Raw genomic sequence first — 18939 nt, 5'->3', positions numbered from 1 at the left:
CTGTCTGTCTCATACAGCGCCAAACGGCCGAGCCTAAATTCAATTAGAAAAAAACATTTCATTAGCCGACTGCCCACCTGCTTAACAAGCTAGACGCTAGCCATAATCAATTAATGGATGTAACGTGACGACCACCACACAACCAGTGTCGGTAGAATTTGGCATTTGGTACAGCATGTGAAGCTATCATACTATATATTATAGCTGAATATTTACTATTGTGTATGTAATGTTAAATACTATTACTGCTACAGCAAGACCTTTATTTTGAAATGCACCTGGACAGGAACTGTATAGAGCTAGAGAAGGAAGTAGCTTGACTGTATGTGTGTAATTTATTTGCTAAATGTCAAACAGAAAAAGTAGCCGTCTGCCTTGTTGTAATGTCACCAAGCAGTCTTATTCATACTGTTGGTCTCTTCATTTACCAACTGCAGCATGCCTAGAAAGGAAAGATTGAGGAAAGAGAAAGAAAGGGAGCTACAGCAGGCAGCCCAGGGAATCAGCCATCAAGCAGCAAGGAGGATGAGGAGGCAGGTGATGAAGAAGAAAGGTCAGAGTCAAGACCAGACTCATGTGAACTGTTTAGTGTCTTTTAAAGCTTAGATTTTAAAATTGAACTGTTCCTCTAATTTTATTGAAATATCTTAAAAGCTGTCCACAAAGTGGTTTGGCGGTACTAAATCAGGCATGAAGCACCTGACATCACATTCTGCTGTTGCTAGTTCAGAATAATATGTTATTATTATGAACATATCTAAATAAATATGCAATTACATAAAACATGTGCCTGTAATGCTTTTTATAAGGCAGCCGGCGGCTCCACACGCCGCACAAGGTGCCCTTATTTTTCACTGAGCACCTGCCCCCCAAAATGTCTGTGCACGCCACTGTCTACAACTCATTTGTCTGTGATGGAATGAGTGGAACAAAAACATTCATGAATTGTGATTCAAATATAAATTCAGAGTTCTTTTGAAAATGTGACTAAATCTGCTAGCTCAAAAATAAACATAAAGTAAATCTAGTATGTGGTTCTGGTAGTCCTCCATCTGAATTTTGAACCACTCTTGACAGAAATGGTGACATTCAACTAAATTTGTTGGCTTCCTGGCCCACACTTGTTTCTTCAGCACAGTCCACATCTTCTCGATGGGGTTCAAGTCAGGACTTTGGGAAGGCTGTTCCAAAACCTCAATTCTAGTCTGATTGATCCGTTCATTTACCACTTCTGATGTGTGTTTGGATCATTGTTCCGTTTGAACACCCAACTGCACCCAAGACCCAATCTTCTGCTGATGGTTTTAGGTTTTCTTGAAGATGTGGAGATAATCCTCCTTCTTTATTATTCCATTTACTTTCTTTAGAGCAGCAGATCCACGGGCAGCAAAACAGCCCCACAGCATAATACTACCAGCACCATGCTTTACAGTAGGTCTGGTGTTCTTGGGGTTAAAGGCCTCACCTTCTCTCCTCCAGACATATTGCTGCTCATTGTGACCAAACAAACTGTTTTTGTTTCATCTGACCACAGAGTTTTCCTCCAGAAGGTTTTTATTTGTCCATGTGATCAGCAGCAAACTTCAGTTGAGCTTTAAGGTGCTGCGTCTGGAGAAAGGGCTTCTTTCTTGCACGTCAGCCTCAGCTCATGTTGACGCCTGTCTTTTTCTTTCTGACGGATTGTGGCAGTGACACAACTGTGCCATACACTTTATACTTATAAACAATTGTTTGCACAGTTGTAACTGCTGTAACTGCTTTGAAAGGGCTCCAAGTGACTTTCCTGACTTAATAAAAATTATGTGCTTTTATCAGATCAATTCTGAGCTCCTTAGACTTTTCAATTGTAGTGTATCAAACAAGCCCTATAAATGGGCCCAGAACAGTCACCAGCCGTTATCATAATCACTCAGAAGAGGTTAAGAGGCCATGCTACAAAACAAATTGGATTGACCTAACGTTCTATAATCACCAAAATTGATCATTCAAGTTGCTGTATGTATTTTTTCTACCCAGCAGATTTGGTCACATCTTCAGAAGACTCAATAAAAAATCATATTTGCACCAAACTTCATGACTGTTTTTGTGAAGTATTATGTGTTCCACTCATTCCATCAACAATGAGAGCTGTAGAAATCATTGGAACTCAAGACTGCCATGATATACATTTACTTCACCAGTGCATGTAAACTTTTGACCATGACTGTATTGATCACAGGGCTAAAAACAAACAAAAACGTTTTTTTAAATGGGGAAAAACACTGTGTTGGCCCATTACAAATACAACTTCAGATAAAAGTACCAAAGCAGCAGCAAACCTCGGTATAGGAGGTATAATACCATCATGTTTTTTGTTGCTCAGATGGTTTTTCTCCACCAACTGAAATTAGTACCTGATACAGAAGATTGTATTTAAACGCAACACTGGTCATTGCCCTGCGTCGGTGCTGCGAGTAGATGCTCATCCTGTAGTCACGCACTGAGCTGCTGAGTCCGCTGCTCCCTGATCCTCTGGAGCATCTCACTCATCTTCAGTCTGCTGACCACGTCATCCCACAAGATGGACCACACATCGCTGTGAACCAGATTCTCTTCTTCTTCATCTACGCACTGTTAATTAGAGGAGCAGCGTCGACGCGGAGGAGCTCAGAATGATGTCCTCGTACTACCACCCTGCAAAGGAAGCAGACATGGCGGCTATGACAGAGCCGCTCTGCCTGGAAAGAGGTAACGTAAGCCGCTCCACCGCTGCACACCCTCCCGGCCAGTGCTGCTGTAGGTAACCGTGACCTGTGTGTTAAATACACGGTGGGTATTGGGTACAGTTAGGTCTTCATTTACCCAATGATAACAATGAGTGATCCTAAAATAATTGTATTGTGTTGTAACTGAATCATTTGTGAAATCAAGTAATTGTGTCGCAGTTATTAATTACAAAGATGTTCCACTTCGCACGGGCCCGCTCGTTTTGTCTGAACGCCGTTAGCTGTGTAATCGATTCAACCATTCCAGTGTTGTCGCATCTCTTCAGCCAACATGCTTGGCTGTACGTCGAATCACGGACTGTTAGTGTTATCATACGTGCCATCGACAATAGGATCAGAGGACGAACTGACTGCATTCACGGTTGGATGGAGTCGCCTGGTGTTTCTTCGTTAACGTTCGCCGCCAAAGGTGTGGTCCAAAGCCCGGGTTCTGAATACGCATTTAAGACGAGGGGAGTTCGCGATGGTGGCCCTCACAGGCATCGTTTCTATGAAAGGCCTGTCTTGAATGAGCATCACGAACCGAGCCAGTTCTGTTCCCACATAGCAGACCGAACATGAATCAACACACATCGATGATAATTCTGCATCAATGAGACTATGTTTGAAGGGTTGTGACGGACGTGACATGATAACAATGACATGACACGCCTGAATGAACATGAAGTCTTGAACGAATGTTTGACTGGTGCCACTAATTGCCATCCTGTCAATTATGTCACTTTTAATGCAGGTTGATGTATAAGATGTCTTCATCATGACTCCCTGACATTCACCTAAACATAACTTGTCCTCTGTTGTCATGACTTGATGTCAGAGTGCAAACAGACAACTGCATCGACCACATGACATGTAATGACAGCAGTCATCAGACATTCACAAAGGACACTCACCTGTCATTAACTTGATGTTAATGACAGGTGTAATGTCAGTCTTCTAAACACTCCTCCTAATACAGTCTTTTTCACCAAGCCAACTCAGAGTTAATGATATCTGAATAATCCAGGCAATTGTTCTGCCTGGAAATCTTGGGCCCTGGCTTTCTTGTTGGATATTCTTTGACACCTAAACACTGATGCTTTATGTGTAGCTATCAATCGCTCTCTGGAATTATGACAACTGGAATACTATGGTGACCTTTAGACAAAAAGATGTGACTGAGATTTGAAAAAAGCCTCTGCAAATGTGCAGCTCATGCAAAACTTGAGATGTAGGCCTACTGTAAATGTACTTGTGTTCACAGTGCATCAGTAACAAGGAGTCCTCAAGGCTGGACTTTGATTGAGATTGATTGATGTAGGTTGCTCATAAAGGGCCCATAGCTCATTTTTTGCCCTATAGTGGCTAGACTAACACACAAAGTGTTTCTTCAATCTTTATATCTGTAGCGCCAATTCACAACAAAAGTTATCTCGTACCACTTTGCAATTTGAGCAGGTCCAGACCATACTCTTTAGTAATTTATTTACACACACCCGACATTTTCCCCATGAGCAAGCAGTTGGTGACAGTGGCGAGAAAAATGGCCTTTTATCTGGCTTTTCACGGCACACTATACCATATACTCTTTACATGAATACATGCATTCATACTATGCAACCAGATGATTATCATAAGACAGAGCTCATGTCTGAAACCAACAGACACAAGATTTCACTTTACATAAATAATAATGTTGTATCTATATTGTTAAGTTTCATATGTAAGAACAACATATCAAAATAATAAGGGACATTTGAGAATTCCCTCACAGAAGTCAGTCACAACTGGGGGTGCTGAGGGGTCAGTCTATATAATGACGTCATTGTAAACAGAGCGCGACATTAACGACTTTAATGTTTTTGTGTTAACTTGAATGGCCATGATAACTTAAATCTAATCGTTAGATTAGATAGGCTGTAGTTAAGGAGGTAGAGCGGGTTGTCTAGTAATCGGGTCACTAGTTCGAATCCCTGGCTCCCCCAGCTGCATGTCGAAGTGTCCTTGAGCAAGATACTGAACCCCAAATTGCTCCTGATGAGCAGTTGGCACCTTGCATGGCAGCCTCTGCCATCAGTGTGTGAATGTGACACTGAAGTGTTTTGCCGCTTTGAGCGGTCTGTAGACTGAAAAGCCATTCCATTTACCATTTATTAATAACAATGTACAATAACTTGAGAAGTTTCCCACTTCAGCAGACAGCAAAATTGAACGCCAGCATACTATAGGTAAAAGCAGCAACATCGGCTACAGTCAACAACAGCAAGGTGATGAAGAGGGAGAGAATTTCCCCGGACTTTCTTATAAAATCACTCCATTTTGTGAGTTGTTGAGTTAGAAGAAACTTAATAAACATAATGCTTTATATGACAAATTCGTCATCATTTGGGCCATTTTATGAATCTGGCAATGAAGATCTCTCTATCTTTGTGTAAAAAACATTGTGTCCGTTGTCCCAGCAATGTATGTATTCATATACATACAGAGCTGGGTAGTGCTAGCCAATCATAAGTGGTCATTTGAGATGCATGTTGAGACACCTAATGCCAGGTGTGAACTGACAAGCTACCTCATAGTTGACAATAATGAAGCGCAGTGAGGATACAGATGTTTTATAGAAGAGACAAGCGTGTATAACAACTTATAAATGTACTTTAGTGCAACTCACAACGTGGCATAATATGACAAAAATAATATCAAGATGAAATGTCATCAAGAAATGTGGTTAGAACAGCACCATACAAGGCGTTACATTAACAGTGAAGGGCAGATATATTGGTTGCATATTTGGTCATTTAAAAAGAGTTGTACAACTTATGAGTACAAAGGAGCACATTTGTAGAGCCCTGCCTCCACCATGGTTTGTATATTCCAGCTGTATGTCACGCCTCTTTTGTGCATCACAATTCAGATTAGGATACACCTGTGCATCCTCGCTCATAGCTCCTCCGGAAAGCCCCCTTTGTCCTCGCTCCTGTCTCCTCATGGAACATAGGAATTGAGACATCCTTCAATATGGCGTGTGGAGATGGATTTCGGGGTCAAAAGCAGGAGGATGGCGGAGCGAGGCGGCACATAAAAGAGAAATGAGAAGAGCCCTCTCTCTCTGCATCAAGCCTTTTTTTGTGTTTTGTGTGTGCTAGATGTGTGCAGGGTGATCGAACTGCTGGACCGGCTGCAGCGGAGTGGTGAGCTGCCTCCTCCCAAACTGCAGGCACTGCAGAGAGTCCTACAGAGCAAATTCTGTGCCGCTATCAGAGAGGTAAAGAGGAAGTGATTTTCATGATTCCTGGTCGATGACCTTTAAGCTGCTTAGCTCTTTGAATGACTGTTAACCCCACATTGGACCTCTTGTGCACAGAAATATGGCTCATTATAACAGATTTGTGAGGAATCAGGATTTAGTTACTTATTTAGTTACTTAAATGTTCGACTTTATTGTTTTGGTTGGTTGTGATGTTCTGTGACCCTGCAACGAATCAGCGGTTACAGATGGATGGATGAATGTGATGTTCATCATGTGTGTATTCAGTGTACTGTATATCACTTTACCACAGTCATATGTTAACCTGACTTATCTGTGCTCTCCTCTGTTGTCCTCTAGGTATATGAGCAGCTGTATGACACTCTTGATATTGTTGGAGGACCAGAAGTACGAGCACAGGCAACAGCCAAGGTACTACATGCAAACTACATTTTGCTCAAGCAGAATTATTTTAGAGACATTGGGCCCATTTTTTTATTGCACAAGCACAGCAACCAGTGCAAAGTGGTAGGTCTTTGGTACATGCCTGTGTGGGTTGCTCCAATTGCATCTGCTATGATGATTAAGCAGAGTAAAGTACTTAAGGGCTGGGTGCAGTTAAATATAGATCAATTGTGGTGATTAATACAAAAATACATTATTAGCCAGTCATATCACTGATTTCATCTCTCTGATACAGCAGAGCCAATAACAGAGAAGCATAACAATGATGATTCAACTATAGAAAGACACTTACATGAAGAGCAGCACAATATGAACACATGGTACTACAAATCTGTAGACATAAGCAGATAATGTTGATGAGGGTTCTCAGTCATCAAGGTCATGGTAAATTTACGTGCTGTATCATAGGTCACTGGACTTGTTTCAGTTTGTTGAAGATGTTTCACCTCTCATCCAAGAGGCTTCTTCAGTTCTAACTAACTGGAGGGGAGTTTGCAGGCTTAATTAATGTCGTAGGCCACCTCCTCTGTTCAAAGATGGTTGTTCCAGCTGTCTTTGACCCACTTACAATGTAGTACTGAGCTCCGTCCCCAGACAGCTTAACAACCATTAACACCTGGGCTCACCTAGCCTTAGAAACCCACATGAAGGCCGGTTTGACCAACGACCCACAAGTGGCCCTAACGACTCTGAAACTGAACAAGAAACTGAAACAAGTCCAGTTGCCTACGATATAGCACTTAGAATAAGCAGATAGTGTTTTTTCCTGTTAATGAATGGAATATAATTTAGTATCAATGTGATGCTATTTCAGTTATAATTCTGCATGATAGCAGCGTTTGCATGCAGTGCTTTTCAAGAATAGAACTTGAGATGCTACTTTTGCTAAAAGGAAAATTGGAAATGAGGTCAGGACACACTAAGGCACGTCAGTCAGATATCCTCTGCAGAAACAGGCAAAATACTGAGTTATAATCTACCAGTATGCCGTGTGTAGAGTAGAGGTGTGCAAGCATGATGTCATGTGCATGCAAATTAATGAAGGTCAACACACTGGACAGCCATGTGCAATGGTGGTGTGTTCCAGTGCAGCACTTCTCAAATCTAAGCTGCAGATTTATCAACATGTCTGTCCTGCTCCCGTCAGATGGCTGCAGGGACTTAATGAACTGATGGAGAAACGTTTCATACAGTATAAATCAACCGTGGACAAAAGATGCTCTAAGAATTGCTTATATTATTATTCATAGATAAATGCAGGCTTATTTACCGATAACCATGCTTGAACCATGTTAAATGGTATTTTAAAAGCAGATGTAAAAGCCTCTTTGGCTTTAAAGTGTTTAATTAATATGTTGTTGCTTTAGGACACACCAGGTCTGTCCTAAAATACCACTCACATATGACTTTTTGTTACACATTTTGTCATGTGTACTATATGACTCTTTACTTGGTGTGATCATTCCTCTTGTTATTTGTAGTAGATTACACTTGCTTTATCTTACTCAGACTGCTGAAGTTCTAGTAATACAGACAAACTTTGAAATACATTTTTGCATAAAACCTACATTGGAAGCATGTAATAAGGGGATACCTGCTCTTTTTGATGCAACGGCCAAGTTGAAATAAAATATCCCATCATACCAGCCAAAATATACACTGTCCGGCCCAAAAAAAAGTCACGCACTCTAATAGTTCGGTGGACCGCCTTTAGCTTTGATTACAGCACACATTTGCCGTGGCAGTGTTTTGATAAGCTTATGCAATGTCACAACATTTATTTCCGTCCAGAGTTGCATTCATTTTTCACCAAGCTCTTGTATTGATGATGGGAGAGTAGGGCTGCTACGTAAAGTCTTCTTCAGCACATCCCAAAGATTTGGGCACATAACATCATTGAGCCTAGACCTGACCAACTGAATCAACCCCAAATCATAACACTGCCCCCACAGGCGTTTACATTAGACACTAAGCATGATGGGTGCATCACTTCATCCGCCTCTCACCTTACCCTGATGCGCCCATCACTGTGGAACAGTGTAAATCTGGACTCATCAGACCACATGACCTTTTTCCATTGCTCCAGAGTCCAATCTTTATGCTCCCTAGCAAAGTGAAGCCTTTCTTTCTGATACCCTCACTGATAAGTGGTTTTCTTAAGGCTATACAGTTGTTTAGTCCCAATCCCTTGAGTTCTCTTCGCATTGTGTATGTGGAAATGCTCTTACTTTCACTCTTAAACATAGCTGTGACTTCTACTGTTGTCTAATGTTCTACCGGAGTGATCTCATTCAAGATTTTTTCTGACCACATACAGTATCTACCTCAATGATGATGGTTAACCACTATCCTTCCAGGTTTGAATGATGCGTCGGACAGTTCTTGACCCAATTTTAGTAGTTTCAGTAATCTCCTTCGTTGTTTTCTTTGCTTGATGCAGGCCAATAATTTGACCCTTCTGAAACAGAGTAACATCTCTTCCACGACCACAGGATATATCTTCTGACATGGTTGTTTAAGAAATGAGAAGCTCCTCACTGCGTCAGTTGGGGTTAAATAACTTGTTACCGGCTGAAACATGTTAATCACTGCAGTAATTATCCAATGGAAGGCTCTTACCTTTTTGCTTAGTTAAATCCAGGTGGAGACTTTTTTTTGGGCCAGGCAGTGTATATTTGGAATGACTTATATTTTTGATGAATGAAAAATGACACAGGGACCTGTTGTAAGGGAATCAGCAAGATCAGTGGTTTGAAATCCTGACTTTTTAGCAGTATAATGTATTTGAGCATTCAGGGAATTGATTTCACCTGCTGAACTTTCACTTTCCCCTAGTGTGTCACTATCAGGATCTTTTTAACAGTAACAATAATTTTACCTCTGCTGTGCTGCTTAGTGGCAGAATGGTTGGCACATATAGCACACATCGACACATCCTGTGAGAAGTGAAGATCTGGCAGTTCGACTCTGGTCGGCAATGCAAGGCAAGGCAATTTCTGCATTTCCAACCACAAGCATTTCATCTGTCAATAACTGAACAGGTGTAATTTCAATATAATTTCAAAATATATGGAATACCAAAATATGAAAATTGAGTTGTATCCGAATTGGTCCAGATACGTTATTTTGATGCAGATTGCTCAAAATGTATAGAAGTAGAAAAGAAACAGATGAGGACTAAATTCAAAATGACTTTCATTTAAAAGTCTATATTCCAAAAAAGTTAATTGTTAATATACAGATACTGTCAGAGTGCTGCTTACAGTGGTCATTGCCCTGTCATGAAAATGGGGTCTATTATGTCCAAACCATTTTACAGTCCACAGCCTAGCTTAATTCGACAACGCTTTTGTGATACATCCAGTCATGTAACTAGAGAATAAAGGCACCTTAACTCTTTTTATAGCCTTTTTTTTAATGTGGAATAGACTTTTTTTCACTGATCACATGGTTGCCCTCCTGACCAGGCAACAGTGGCAGCCTTTGCAGCCAGCGAGGGCCACGCTCACCCAAGGGTGGTGGAACTGCCCAAGACAGAAGAGGGTCTGGGCTTTAACATCATGGGGGGGAAAGAGCAGAACTCGCCCATCTACATCTCAAGAGTGATCCCTGGGGGAGTGGCCGACCGCCAAGGAGGGCTGAAGCGAGGAGACCAACTGCTGTCTGTCAACGGAGTGGTAAGGAGCTCAGGCCCACTGTGAACCGCTCAAGTCCCACAGAGAGGAGCAACACACACTCTGACAAGTTTAATCTAATGTTGGTTTACATTTTTTTCACATAGTTTTAAAAATGTAGACATATTTCTGATGCTGCCTTTCTCAAAGCAATTTCAAAAGTGTTAAAAGAGTGACTGAAAGTCAGGCTAATACGCGCTGTTTCACCATCCTCTTCTGATGGAAAGTTTAAAGTCTGTCAGACCACAACCACCGCCAGCAGTAAACTGCTCTTCTGTGTGAGAAAGTCAGAGCTCAACCACCAGAGGTCGCCAAAAACAGCTTCAACTGGTGTAAAGTGCCGATTAACCCAAAAACAGAAGAGGACCGTGTTAGTTACTTTATTGTACCTGCATGCAAAAATGTGATCATACATTTGCAGATATATACCATGCAAGGACTGATCCGTGAAGACACCCACTGAGATGGGTTGATGACAAATGCAGAACCCTGCAGACAAGAAAACTTAAATTAGCTCTGCTCTTTAATACGTCTTGTTCAGCGTGTCAGCACCTGTACATGGAATGACTGACAAGTAACAAGCAATTTATTAATGATCAATGTCAGGATGGATATGAAACTGGAAATGAGCAATAAAGATTTTATGTATCTTATAGTCAAAATATTTTCTAACATGTCAAAATGTTCTTTAGATTCCTGAAAAAGGATAAAGGTGTCATTTAAGGGTTAAATATGATATTTTGAATATTTATATAGCAAACGGCTTTTTGCTTTGTAAAGATAGAGTGGAGTAATGAAATAAGCAATGCAGTAAAATATTCTTGATTCATATTTGACCAGCACGGACTAGTTTGGTGAACTGCATTTTAAAGTAGCACACAAAATAGCAGCTGTCTGGTGACAAACTTGCTCATATAGCTTCACAGTGCATTAGAATATAGTTCTGTATAGATTTTAAGGGACAAATACTCTATGCAGTAACAGAGTACTTCATATTCATATGAAGTATAAATATTCACATTTGATGCTAATTTGATAGTTTTGATCTGAGATATTAGCCCTCATTCAAAGCAGTACACAAAATAGTTGTCATAAACTATCTCACTTTAGATCTAAACAGTACACTAGAATACATTTCTGAAAACATTTTATGCAAGACTTATAGGCTATGCATGATATCTAGTGGCAGTGAATTTTTAAGGGTCAGTACACCACATTACAAAAAAAAACCTTCTCACTTCTTGTGGTTTTAAGATGTTTATTTTGGTTTTATTTACTAAAATGTGATCAGCATATGTGTTATTACTTCATTGAATTGAGTATTAAAGGTAGGGTTAAAAGATCACTTTTGTTTATTGTCTTAACGTGACAAAACAATTGTAGATATTGTGTTGGTGCCCATGCAGAGCGTTGAGGGGGAGCACCATGAGAAGGCTGTGGAGCTGCTGAAGGCCGCCCAGGGTTCAGTCAAGCTGGTGGTCCGCTACACCCCAAAGGTCCTGGAGGAAATGGAGGCTCGCTTTGAGAAGATGAGAAGTGCCCGGAGACGACAGCAGCACACCAGCTACTCGTGAGGCTGCTTGTTAGTCTACACCCAGTCACCACTGTTAATATATGTACGGATACACACTGTCAGTGTGCACCAAATCTAAACTACATATGAAATCTATACAATATGTACTACATACAAATCATCATAGTATGCACTTTCAGAAGTTCATAAACAGAAAATTAACATCATTTTCCATTTCATACAAACAAAATTCAGTTGAGTTTGTTTGCTCTTTATGGCTCTGTGTGCAAAACGCACAGAGAAAACCTCTTACAATCCAAAGACTTACATCCAGTGGTTCATGTGGTTCTATTTCAAGATGAATTTACTGGATAATGACATTTGATCACAGGCCTTTACATTTGAGGGTCAGGGCTTTCAGTCCTCTATTCAGGCCCAAGGGATGCCCTAGGACAGATTTGATTCGACGCGCCTCCTCTATATCCACATAAACTCCGCAGCACTTACTTGTTGTTGACTGAAGGTCTGGGTTGGGATGAGTGATTGATGAATGGTGATTAATGTCGATGAATGGTGATGAATGTTCATTAATGGTGACGAATGGCGATGAAGGTCGATGAATGGTGATGAATGGTGATGAATGGTAATTAGTGATGATAAATGTGGATGAATGGTGATGAATGTCGATGAATGGTGATGAATGGTAATTAGTGATGATAAATGTGGATGAATGGTGATGAAGGTCGATGAATGGTGATGAATGTCGATGAATGGTGATGAATGGTGATGAATGGTAATTAGTGATGATAAATGTGGATGAATGGTGATGAATGTCGATGAATGGTGATGAATGGTGATGAATGTCGATGAATGGTGATGAATGGTAATTAGTGATGATAAATGTGGATGAATGGTGATGAATGTGGATGAATGGTGATAAATGATGATGAATGTGGATGAATGGTGATGAATGTTCATTAATGGTGATGGATGGTGATGAATGTCAATAAATGGTGATGAATGTGGATGAATGGTGATGAATGTGGATGAATGGTGATAAATGATGATGAATGTGGATGAATGGTGATAAATGTGGATGAATGGTGACGAATGTGGATGAATGGTGATAAATGATGATGAATGTGGATGAATGGTGATAAATGATGATGAATGTGGATGAATGGTGATGAATGTCGATGAATGGTGATAAATGATGATGAATGTGGATGAATGGTGATGAATGTTCATTAAAGGTATAGTTGGTAATGTTGGAGAGCTAGCAAGATTTGAAAATGGCACCTCGTCTAAGCTCCACCCCCTTCTCCCCCTCCCGTCAGCGCTCCGACCAAAGCCCCGCCCCCACAAACTTGAACGCGCATCAGACAGTCCGTCAGCAGGGCAGAGGAGAGCCGTTAGCTTTGGGCTAATACAAGCTACAAAAGTAGCTAAGTTGGCTAACGTTACATATTTCATGAAAATAACAAATCCCTCGAAGCAAAACAACTAATTACCTGTCCAACAGAAAGACAGCAACCTCTGCATCACTTCTGGAAGTGCTACTTTAGCTGCATTTTCTCTGCCATCGTTCTCTTGCTAACTGTGCTAACTCTTCTTCTTCTGCTGTTGTCTTATGGCTGTTGGCAAACAACTGTTAGGTGTGCATTATCGCCACCTTCTGACCTGGAGTGTGGATCTCCTGCTAACTCCATATGCAGTGTGCTGAATATATCCGGCAACGGTGACACGTGATGAGTGCGTGCAGGGAGGAGGGGGGGACAGAGGGGGGTGCAGGCAGGACGAGACATGAAGGCATCTGATTGGTTCTTTCAACTCGGACCGAGAGGGAGGGATTGGTCAGAGTTTTTAGCTGCCATAGAGGTCTGGTTTTTTTCGTTCCTTTTTCTGAACACATTATGTATGGACTACTCTCAGGGTGGGAAGACCATTTCACCCAGTATAACAAAAAGTGTTTCTGAACAGGATTACCAACTATACCTTTAATGGTGATGGATGGTGATGAATGTCAATAAATGGTGATGAATGGTGATTAATGATGATAAATGGTTATAAATGATCATGAATGTGGATGAATGGTGATGAATATCGATAAATGGTGATGAATGTGGATGAATGGTGATGCATGCACCAAAACAACATGCGTGTGGATTCAAATTAGGGATGGCTCGATACAACTTTTTCATGTCCGATACCGATATTGCAACTTAGAGTATCTGCAGATACCGATATCAATCCGATACCGTCTTTTCTCCTGTTCATGTTAATAATACATATAATTTATATAGACGTACTTTGCTTAATATGGACATCTAAAAACACCATGTTCAAACTGTGCAACAAAAATTCTGCTCCCCTAAAGGAAGAAATAAAATCCAGGGTTTCCCCCAGAAAACTTGTTAAGCCCGGTGGTAGGGTGGCCCACCAGCGGCCCACCGGTGCCCAAGCATGTTTTTTTTGTGTCAGGGGCCTGACCCTGACCATTGACTGATGGCAGGGCCCTATAGGTAACAGATTCATTAATGGAGTAGTAGGATTTAGAAGGAGTGATTCCATAAGGCTTTAAGATCAATGTTAAAAGTTGACTGGAAATTTGAAAATATGATCATTATCATGTGTTATTATAAGACATTTATGTAACACCAGGTCTTACAGATTGCACTCTTGAAATGTTGTTCAACCAACCACAAAAATAAATAAATAATAAAAACACTATTTAGATAAATAATATCAACTGTCTGCACTAAAAACTAAAAAACAACTGCCTGGTGTCTCCAGAGATTTTTATTTTTTTCCTCAGAGATTTTTACAATCTGGAGTCACGTAAACATGACCACGCGTCTTTTTCCGGTCAGTCGTCATGGAAACGTGACAATCACGGATCTACCAAAGATACTCTGTAATCTACTGTTTGGACCAGAGAAAACAAACGTGTGTAAATGTAGCAGCGTTGTACTCTCTCTCTTTCCGTTGTGTATTTTTACAGAGAAGAAGACCATCACAGTTGGCAATCTTGCCGTTCATTTCCGACATAAAGCGTACCTGGCAGAAGAATTGATAGCACAGTCAGTTTCAGTTTCCTCACACACACACACATACACGTCAGGGAGACAGCGAGGTCCGACTGCTGCTCAATTAGTTTCAAAATGAAAGCAAAGGGCAGCAGGTCGGAGGTGGACCCTGGGCAGCTGCAGCGAGGACAAGGCCTCTGTACATGGGGCGCATGCTTTACCAATTGAGCTACTAGAGCACCCCAGCTGTGTCATCTTTGATGTGCCGGAGATTTGTCCCCCTCAATAACCTATATCATTGTAAAGATGTAATTTAAAATAATACAATGATATGCATTGAAAACAATTGCGCTAATGAAAGATGCAAAATAATGTGTTTTTAGGTTTTTAAAGATTGGTTCCCCGTTTCATATGCCCTACAGTGGTTTGTCCACTGCCTCAGCCTGCACCTCCACATGCTTTAGCACTCACTACATAGAGCGGTCCCTGGTAGTGTGGTCGTGGTGCTGGCTGACCATAGTGAGAAGCTACTTTGCAAAAGTTAACTTAAAACAAAAGATGCTATTTGTCTCTTTTCATAAAGAGTTTTATTGTTTGCTTATACTTTGGTTCAGTTTAAGCAGAGCATAGTGTTTTAGCTGAAAATAGCTAATTGCTTTGGTCGCTACAAACGCTGTAGATGGCCCGACTTCCTGTCAAAAATATTGTTTTTTTATGTTGACACAGACATGGCTGGGAAATGTCCCAAGTTGTCCTTAAAAATATCCAATTTACAATTTATAAATTGTTGAAACGCCGCGGTCCCTTGTTACAAATATCCACTCTCTGCTCACCTCCTGACATGACAGTCAGTTAATCAACATGAAACATGAACATGATATGACACGTTTTGTGGAAATGTTAGTACAATACATGTGCAGATATATAACTAATTTTATTAAATGATTTAATCCTGGTGACTGGGCTGAAAGATGTGTCTTACATTTTTATTTACTTTACCATTAATAGAACAACATAAAACTTCTTCAAGGTTGGCAGGTCTGTAAGTATAACACTACTTTTGGCGGCCCCTTCAGGAATTGCACTTGAGAATATTAAGTTTGTTCTTAAACAGTGACGTGAAATATCTGCCCTTAACAGGGATGGAGAGAAAATAAAAGAATTGCAGATCCTGGCTTTGATTTTAAAGATCGAAATTGTCAATTGTCAAGTGGGGCTTAAAGTACTAGTTGCTGGAAATGTGTGTTACCAGTGTAAGGGCCCTCTCATGCTGGGAGGGAATAGCAATTTACTGAATGGATGGATATTCTTCTCATGGAAAGTCCTACAAAAAGATGCACTTTCGGATCTGGTACTATCATGTTTAGTGATTATTATTGTGTCTCAGCAGTTTTTATAGCAGTTCACCAACATGCAGCACAATCCTCTGTCTCTCTTTCTGCAGATCTCTGGAGTCCAGGGGCTAGCTAAACCAATTCCTCCATCCACCTCATCGTCCAACCCTCCTCAAACCTCTGTTCCAGTGGGAGGCAAGACCGTAGATGAGAAGCAAAAAACCAAAGTAGCCTACCAACACCTGTTACCTGAACTTCTTCATAAAGCCAACGCTGCAGTTCAGGATTTTCTTCCCTCAGTCTTTCCTATTTCTTAGTGAAGTGCAGATTAAGCTTGTTGTCAGACTGTGCCATTAATTTCACCTTTGTGAAATCATCCTCAGCTTCCTGTTACATAAGGGCAACACATTCTCTTTAGTGTGTGGCTTAACTAAAACCTAGTGTGATGTTATCATGTCGTTTTATGTTTGAATTCTCATGTAGTGCACTGCGCTCCTCAGCAGTTAGGCCTGATTAGCCGAGGAAACGTGGAAACTGACACCTACAGCCTTCACTGCTGTTTCTCCATCAGATGTCCCAGCTGGAGGGCTAAGCATTAGCATTATGAAGAACTACACTTAAATCAGTGGCTGGCAAGTGTCATCTTTTTTGTATTAATGTATTTATTTTATTTATTTGCATAAATATTTATGAAATAAAGTCTTACTGAGTAAATTGAACGCTGTCTTTCTTAGAAACGAGAAATTATTTTGAGGGCCCGTGCACCGACCATATGAATGAGAGAAGTAATAGCAGGAATGTCTCACCTGCTTGGATGTTTGAATGAAGTTTCTTTGTTAAAAATGTGGAAGGAGTTACGTTCCAAAAAGCACTAAATAATAATAATAATAATAATAATAATAATAATAATAATACAGTTTTCTCAATTGTTAAAGCATTTTTCCTGAAACAAAATTTAAATACTTTTGACATCATGAGGCCATACTACATATTCAACTGTTTAAAGTTGTGTAGAAATAGTTTCCTTTTTCTCCTTTTTTACTGTAACATTTAGGGAGGGAGGTTCTCCCAATAATATTGTACAGTACAGTACATACAGTAGTGAGCTGTGTTTCAGCAAGAGGAACAGATTTTGGAATCCATAGTCAACAGGTAACTGTCTTTGATTGTCAACTGACAGCCCAGTGGACCAGCAGCAGCAGCGTAATGATAAAAAGTGTTGTCTTGGGAAATCCATTGAAAATCGAATGAAGTCCAGTCAATTTTATTTAAATACCGCCACTTCGAAACAAATGTCATCTTAGCTGTTATACATTGATACACAATATACACCTATCAGGCATAACATTATGACCACCTGCCTAATATTGTGAAGGTTCCCCTTGTGCAGCCAAATCAGCTCTGACCTGTCAAGACATGGACTTAAGACCTCTGAGGGTGTCCTGTGGTGTCTGGCACCAGGGTGTTTTATAGTGGATCCTCTGGGTCCTGTATGTTGGGGGGTGGGGCCTCCATGGATCAGACCTGCTCCAGCACGTCTTACAGATGCTCGATCAGATTGGGATCTGGGGAATTTGGAGGCCCGGTCAACACCTTGGGCCCTTTATTGTGTTCCTCTAGCCGTTCCTGAGCAGTGTTTGCAGTGTGTCAGGGCACATTGTGCTGCTGGGGGGCCACTGCCATCAGGTAGTGTTGTTGTGATGAGGGGGTGTACTTGGTCCACAACAGTGTTTGGATGGGTGGTGCGTGTCAAGTGGCATTCACATGAATGCCAGCACCCAAGGTTTCCCAGCTGAACATTGCATTGTGATGAGATGATCAATGTTATTCACGTCACCTGTCAGTGGTTTTAATGTTGTGGCTGAATTTAAAACAACTTTATTGACCACTATTTGCATGCAGAAGGCAGAAATTTCTCTTTAGCTTTAGCTTACAAATCTGCAGTTAAAAAGGGTACATTAAAACATATTACATCCAGACAGGACAGGACACATTGAAACACACACAGTATATACCTTATTCATTTACCGTATGTTTATACACATATTAACATATATATTTTATGTATCTTTTGTCTTTTAACTGTGCACTTATTTACGTCAATTCAAATACATTTCTAATTTCTATTTTGTCCTTGCATGTAGTCTTAACCATTGTTTGCTGTTCTGCATGGGGATGCTACAGTTGCTTGGAGAAAGGAGTATGAACCTACAATTTCCCCACTGACATGGAGAGGCTCATGTCTGCAGGAGCAATCTAAATATTACCTAAGATTATAACAACAAAAAACTATGTGAGGTTATCATATTCATACTATGCACTTGCACTTTTCTTTTACAAAGACCACACCACTCGGAAGCTTAATATTTGGTTAATTTAGAATAATGATCAGGGAAATGCTTGAGAAACTCAGGGAGTTATGACTCAAGGTTATGTTTAAACTCATTGCAGGTTTTCAGACTCCACTGAATCCTCCTTTAGTTCTTGTGCAAAGAGAGAGAGAGTGAGTGTAAGACAGGAAGAAAAGACACTGTCGTTTGGTCTGTGTACGCCAACTTATGTTGTGGAATTTCAGTAGTTGTGATCTAAACAGCTTCAACAAGTATGACAGTTACTGATTTGATATGAATCTGTAAGTTGTAATTAGTTTTTTTAAGAAACATGAACAATACATAACTATATATCAATAGTCAAGCATAAATAAGACTTTAAAGGATTATATATGATACAAATATTACAAATAGTAAAAAAGGAAAGAAAGAAAAATAAACCAACATTTTTTCTCTTACAGCTAGTAATCAGTCCTGCACAATTTCATCCCACTGAACAGACAACATAATGTGAAGCATATTAGGCTCACATCCTGTTTCTAACAGAGGTCTGTGTGCTTAATTAACTTGTTCTTAGTCCTGAAAATTAATGTAAAATTGTCTTAAAAT

At 40.4% G+C, this 18939-nt stretch overlaps 1 protein-coding gene across 2 annotated transcripts; it reads left to right on the top strand.

Moving 5' to 3' along the window:
* Positions 1–2422: 2422 nt before the first annotated feature.
* Positions 2423–16719, top strand: lin7b (lin-7 homolog B (C. elegans)). Of its 2 annotated transcripts, none has more exons than XM_084372246.1 (6): positions 2423–2727; positions 5888–6006; positions 6349–6420; positions 9921–10130; positions 11534–11709; positions 16111–16719. In XM_084372246.1, exons 1-5 carry the CDS (start codon positions 2652–2654, stop codon positions 11699–11701), a joined length of 645 nt encoding a protein of 214 aa, XP_084228372.1. In that variant the 5' UTR covers positions 2423–2651; the 3' UTR covers positions 11702–11709; positions 16111–16719. The 2 variants fall into 2 exon arrangements, with proteins under 2 accessions (XP_084228372.1, XP_084228371.1); XM_084372245.1 differs by having other exon boundaries at positions 2431–2727; positions 11534–11697.
* Positions 16720–18939: the final 2220 nt, after the last annotated feature.

The sequence above is a fragment of the Pagrus pagrus genome (genome assembly GCF_965226575.1).
Source record: "Pagrus pagrus genome assembly, chromosome: 13".
NCBI lineage: Eukaryota > Metazoa > Chordata > Actinopteri > Spariformes > Sparidae > Pagrus > Pagrus pagrus.
This window is presented reverse-complemented; position numbering and strand designations above follow the sequence as displayed.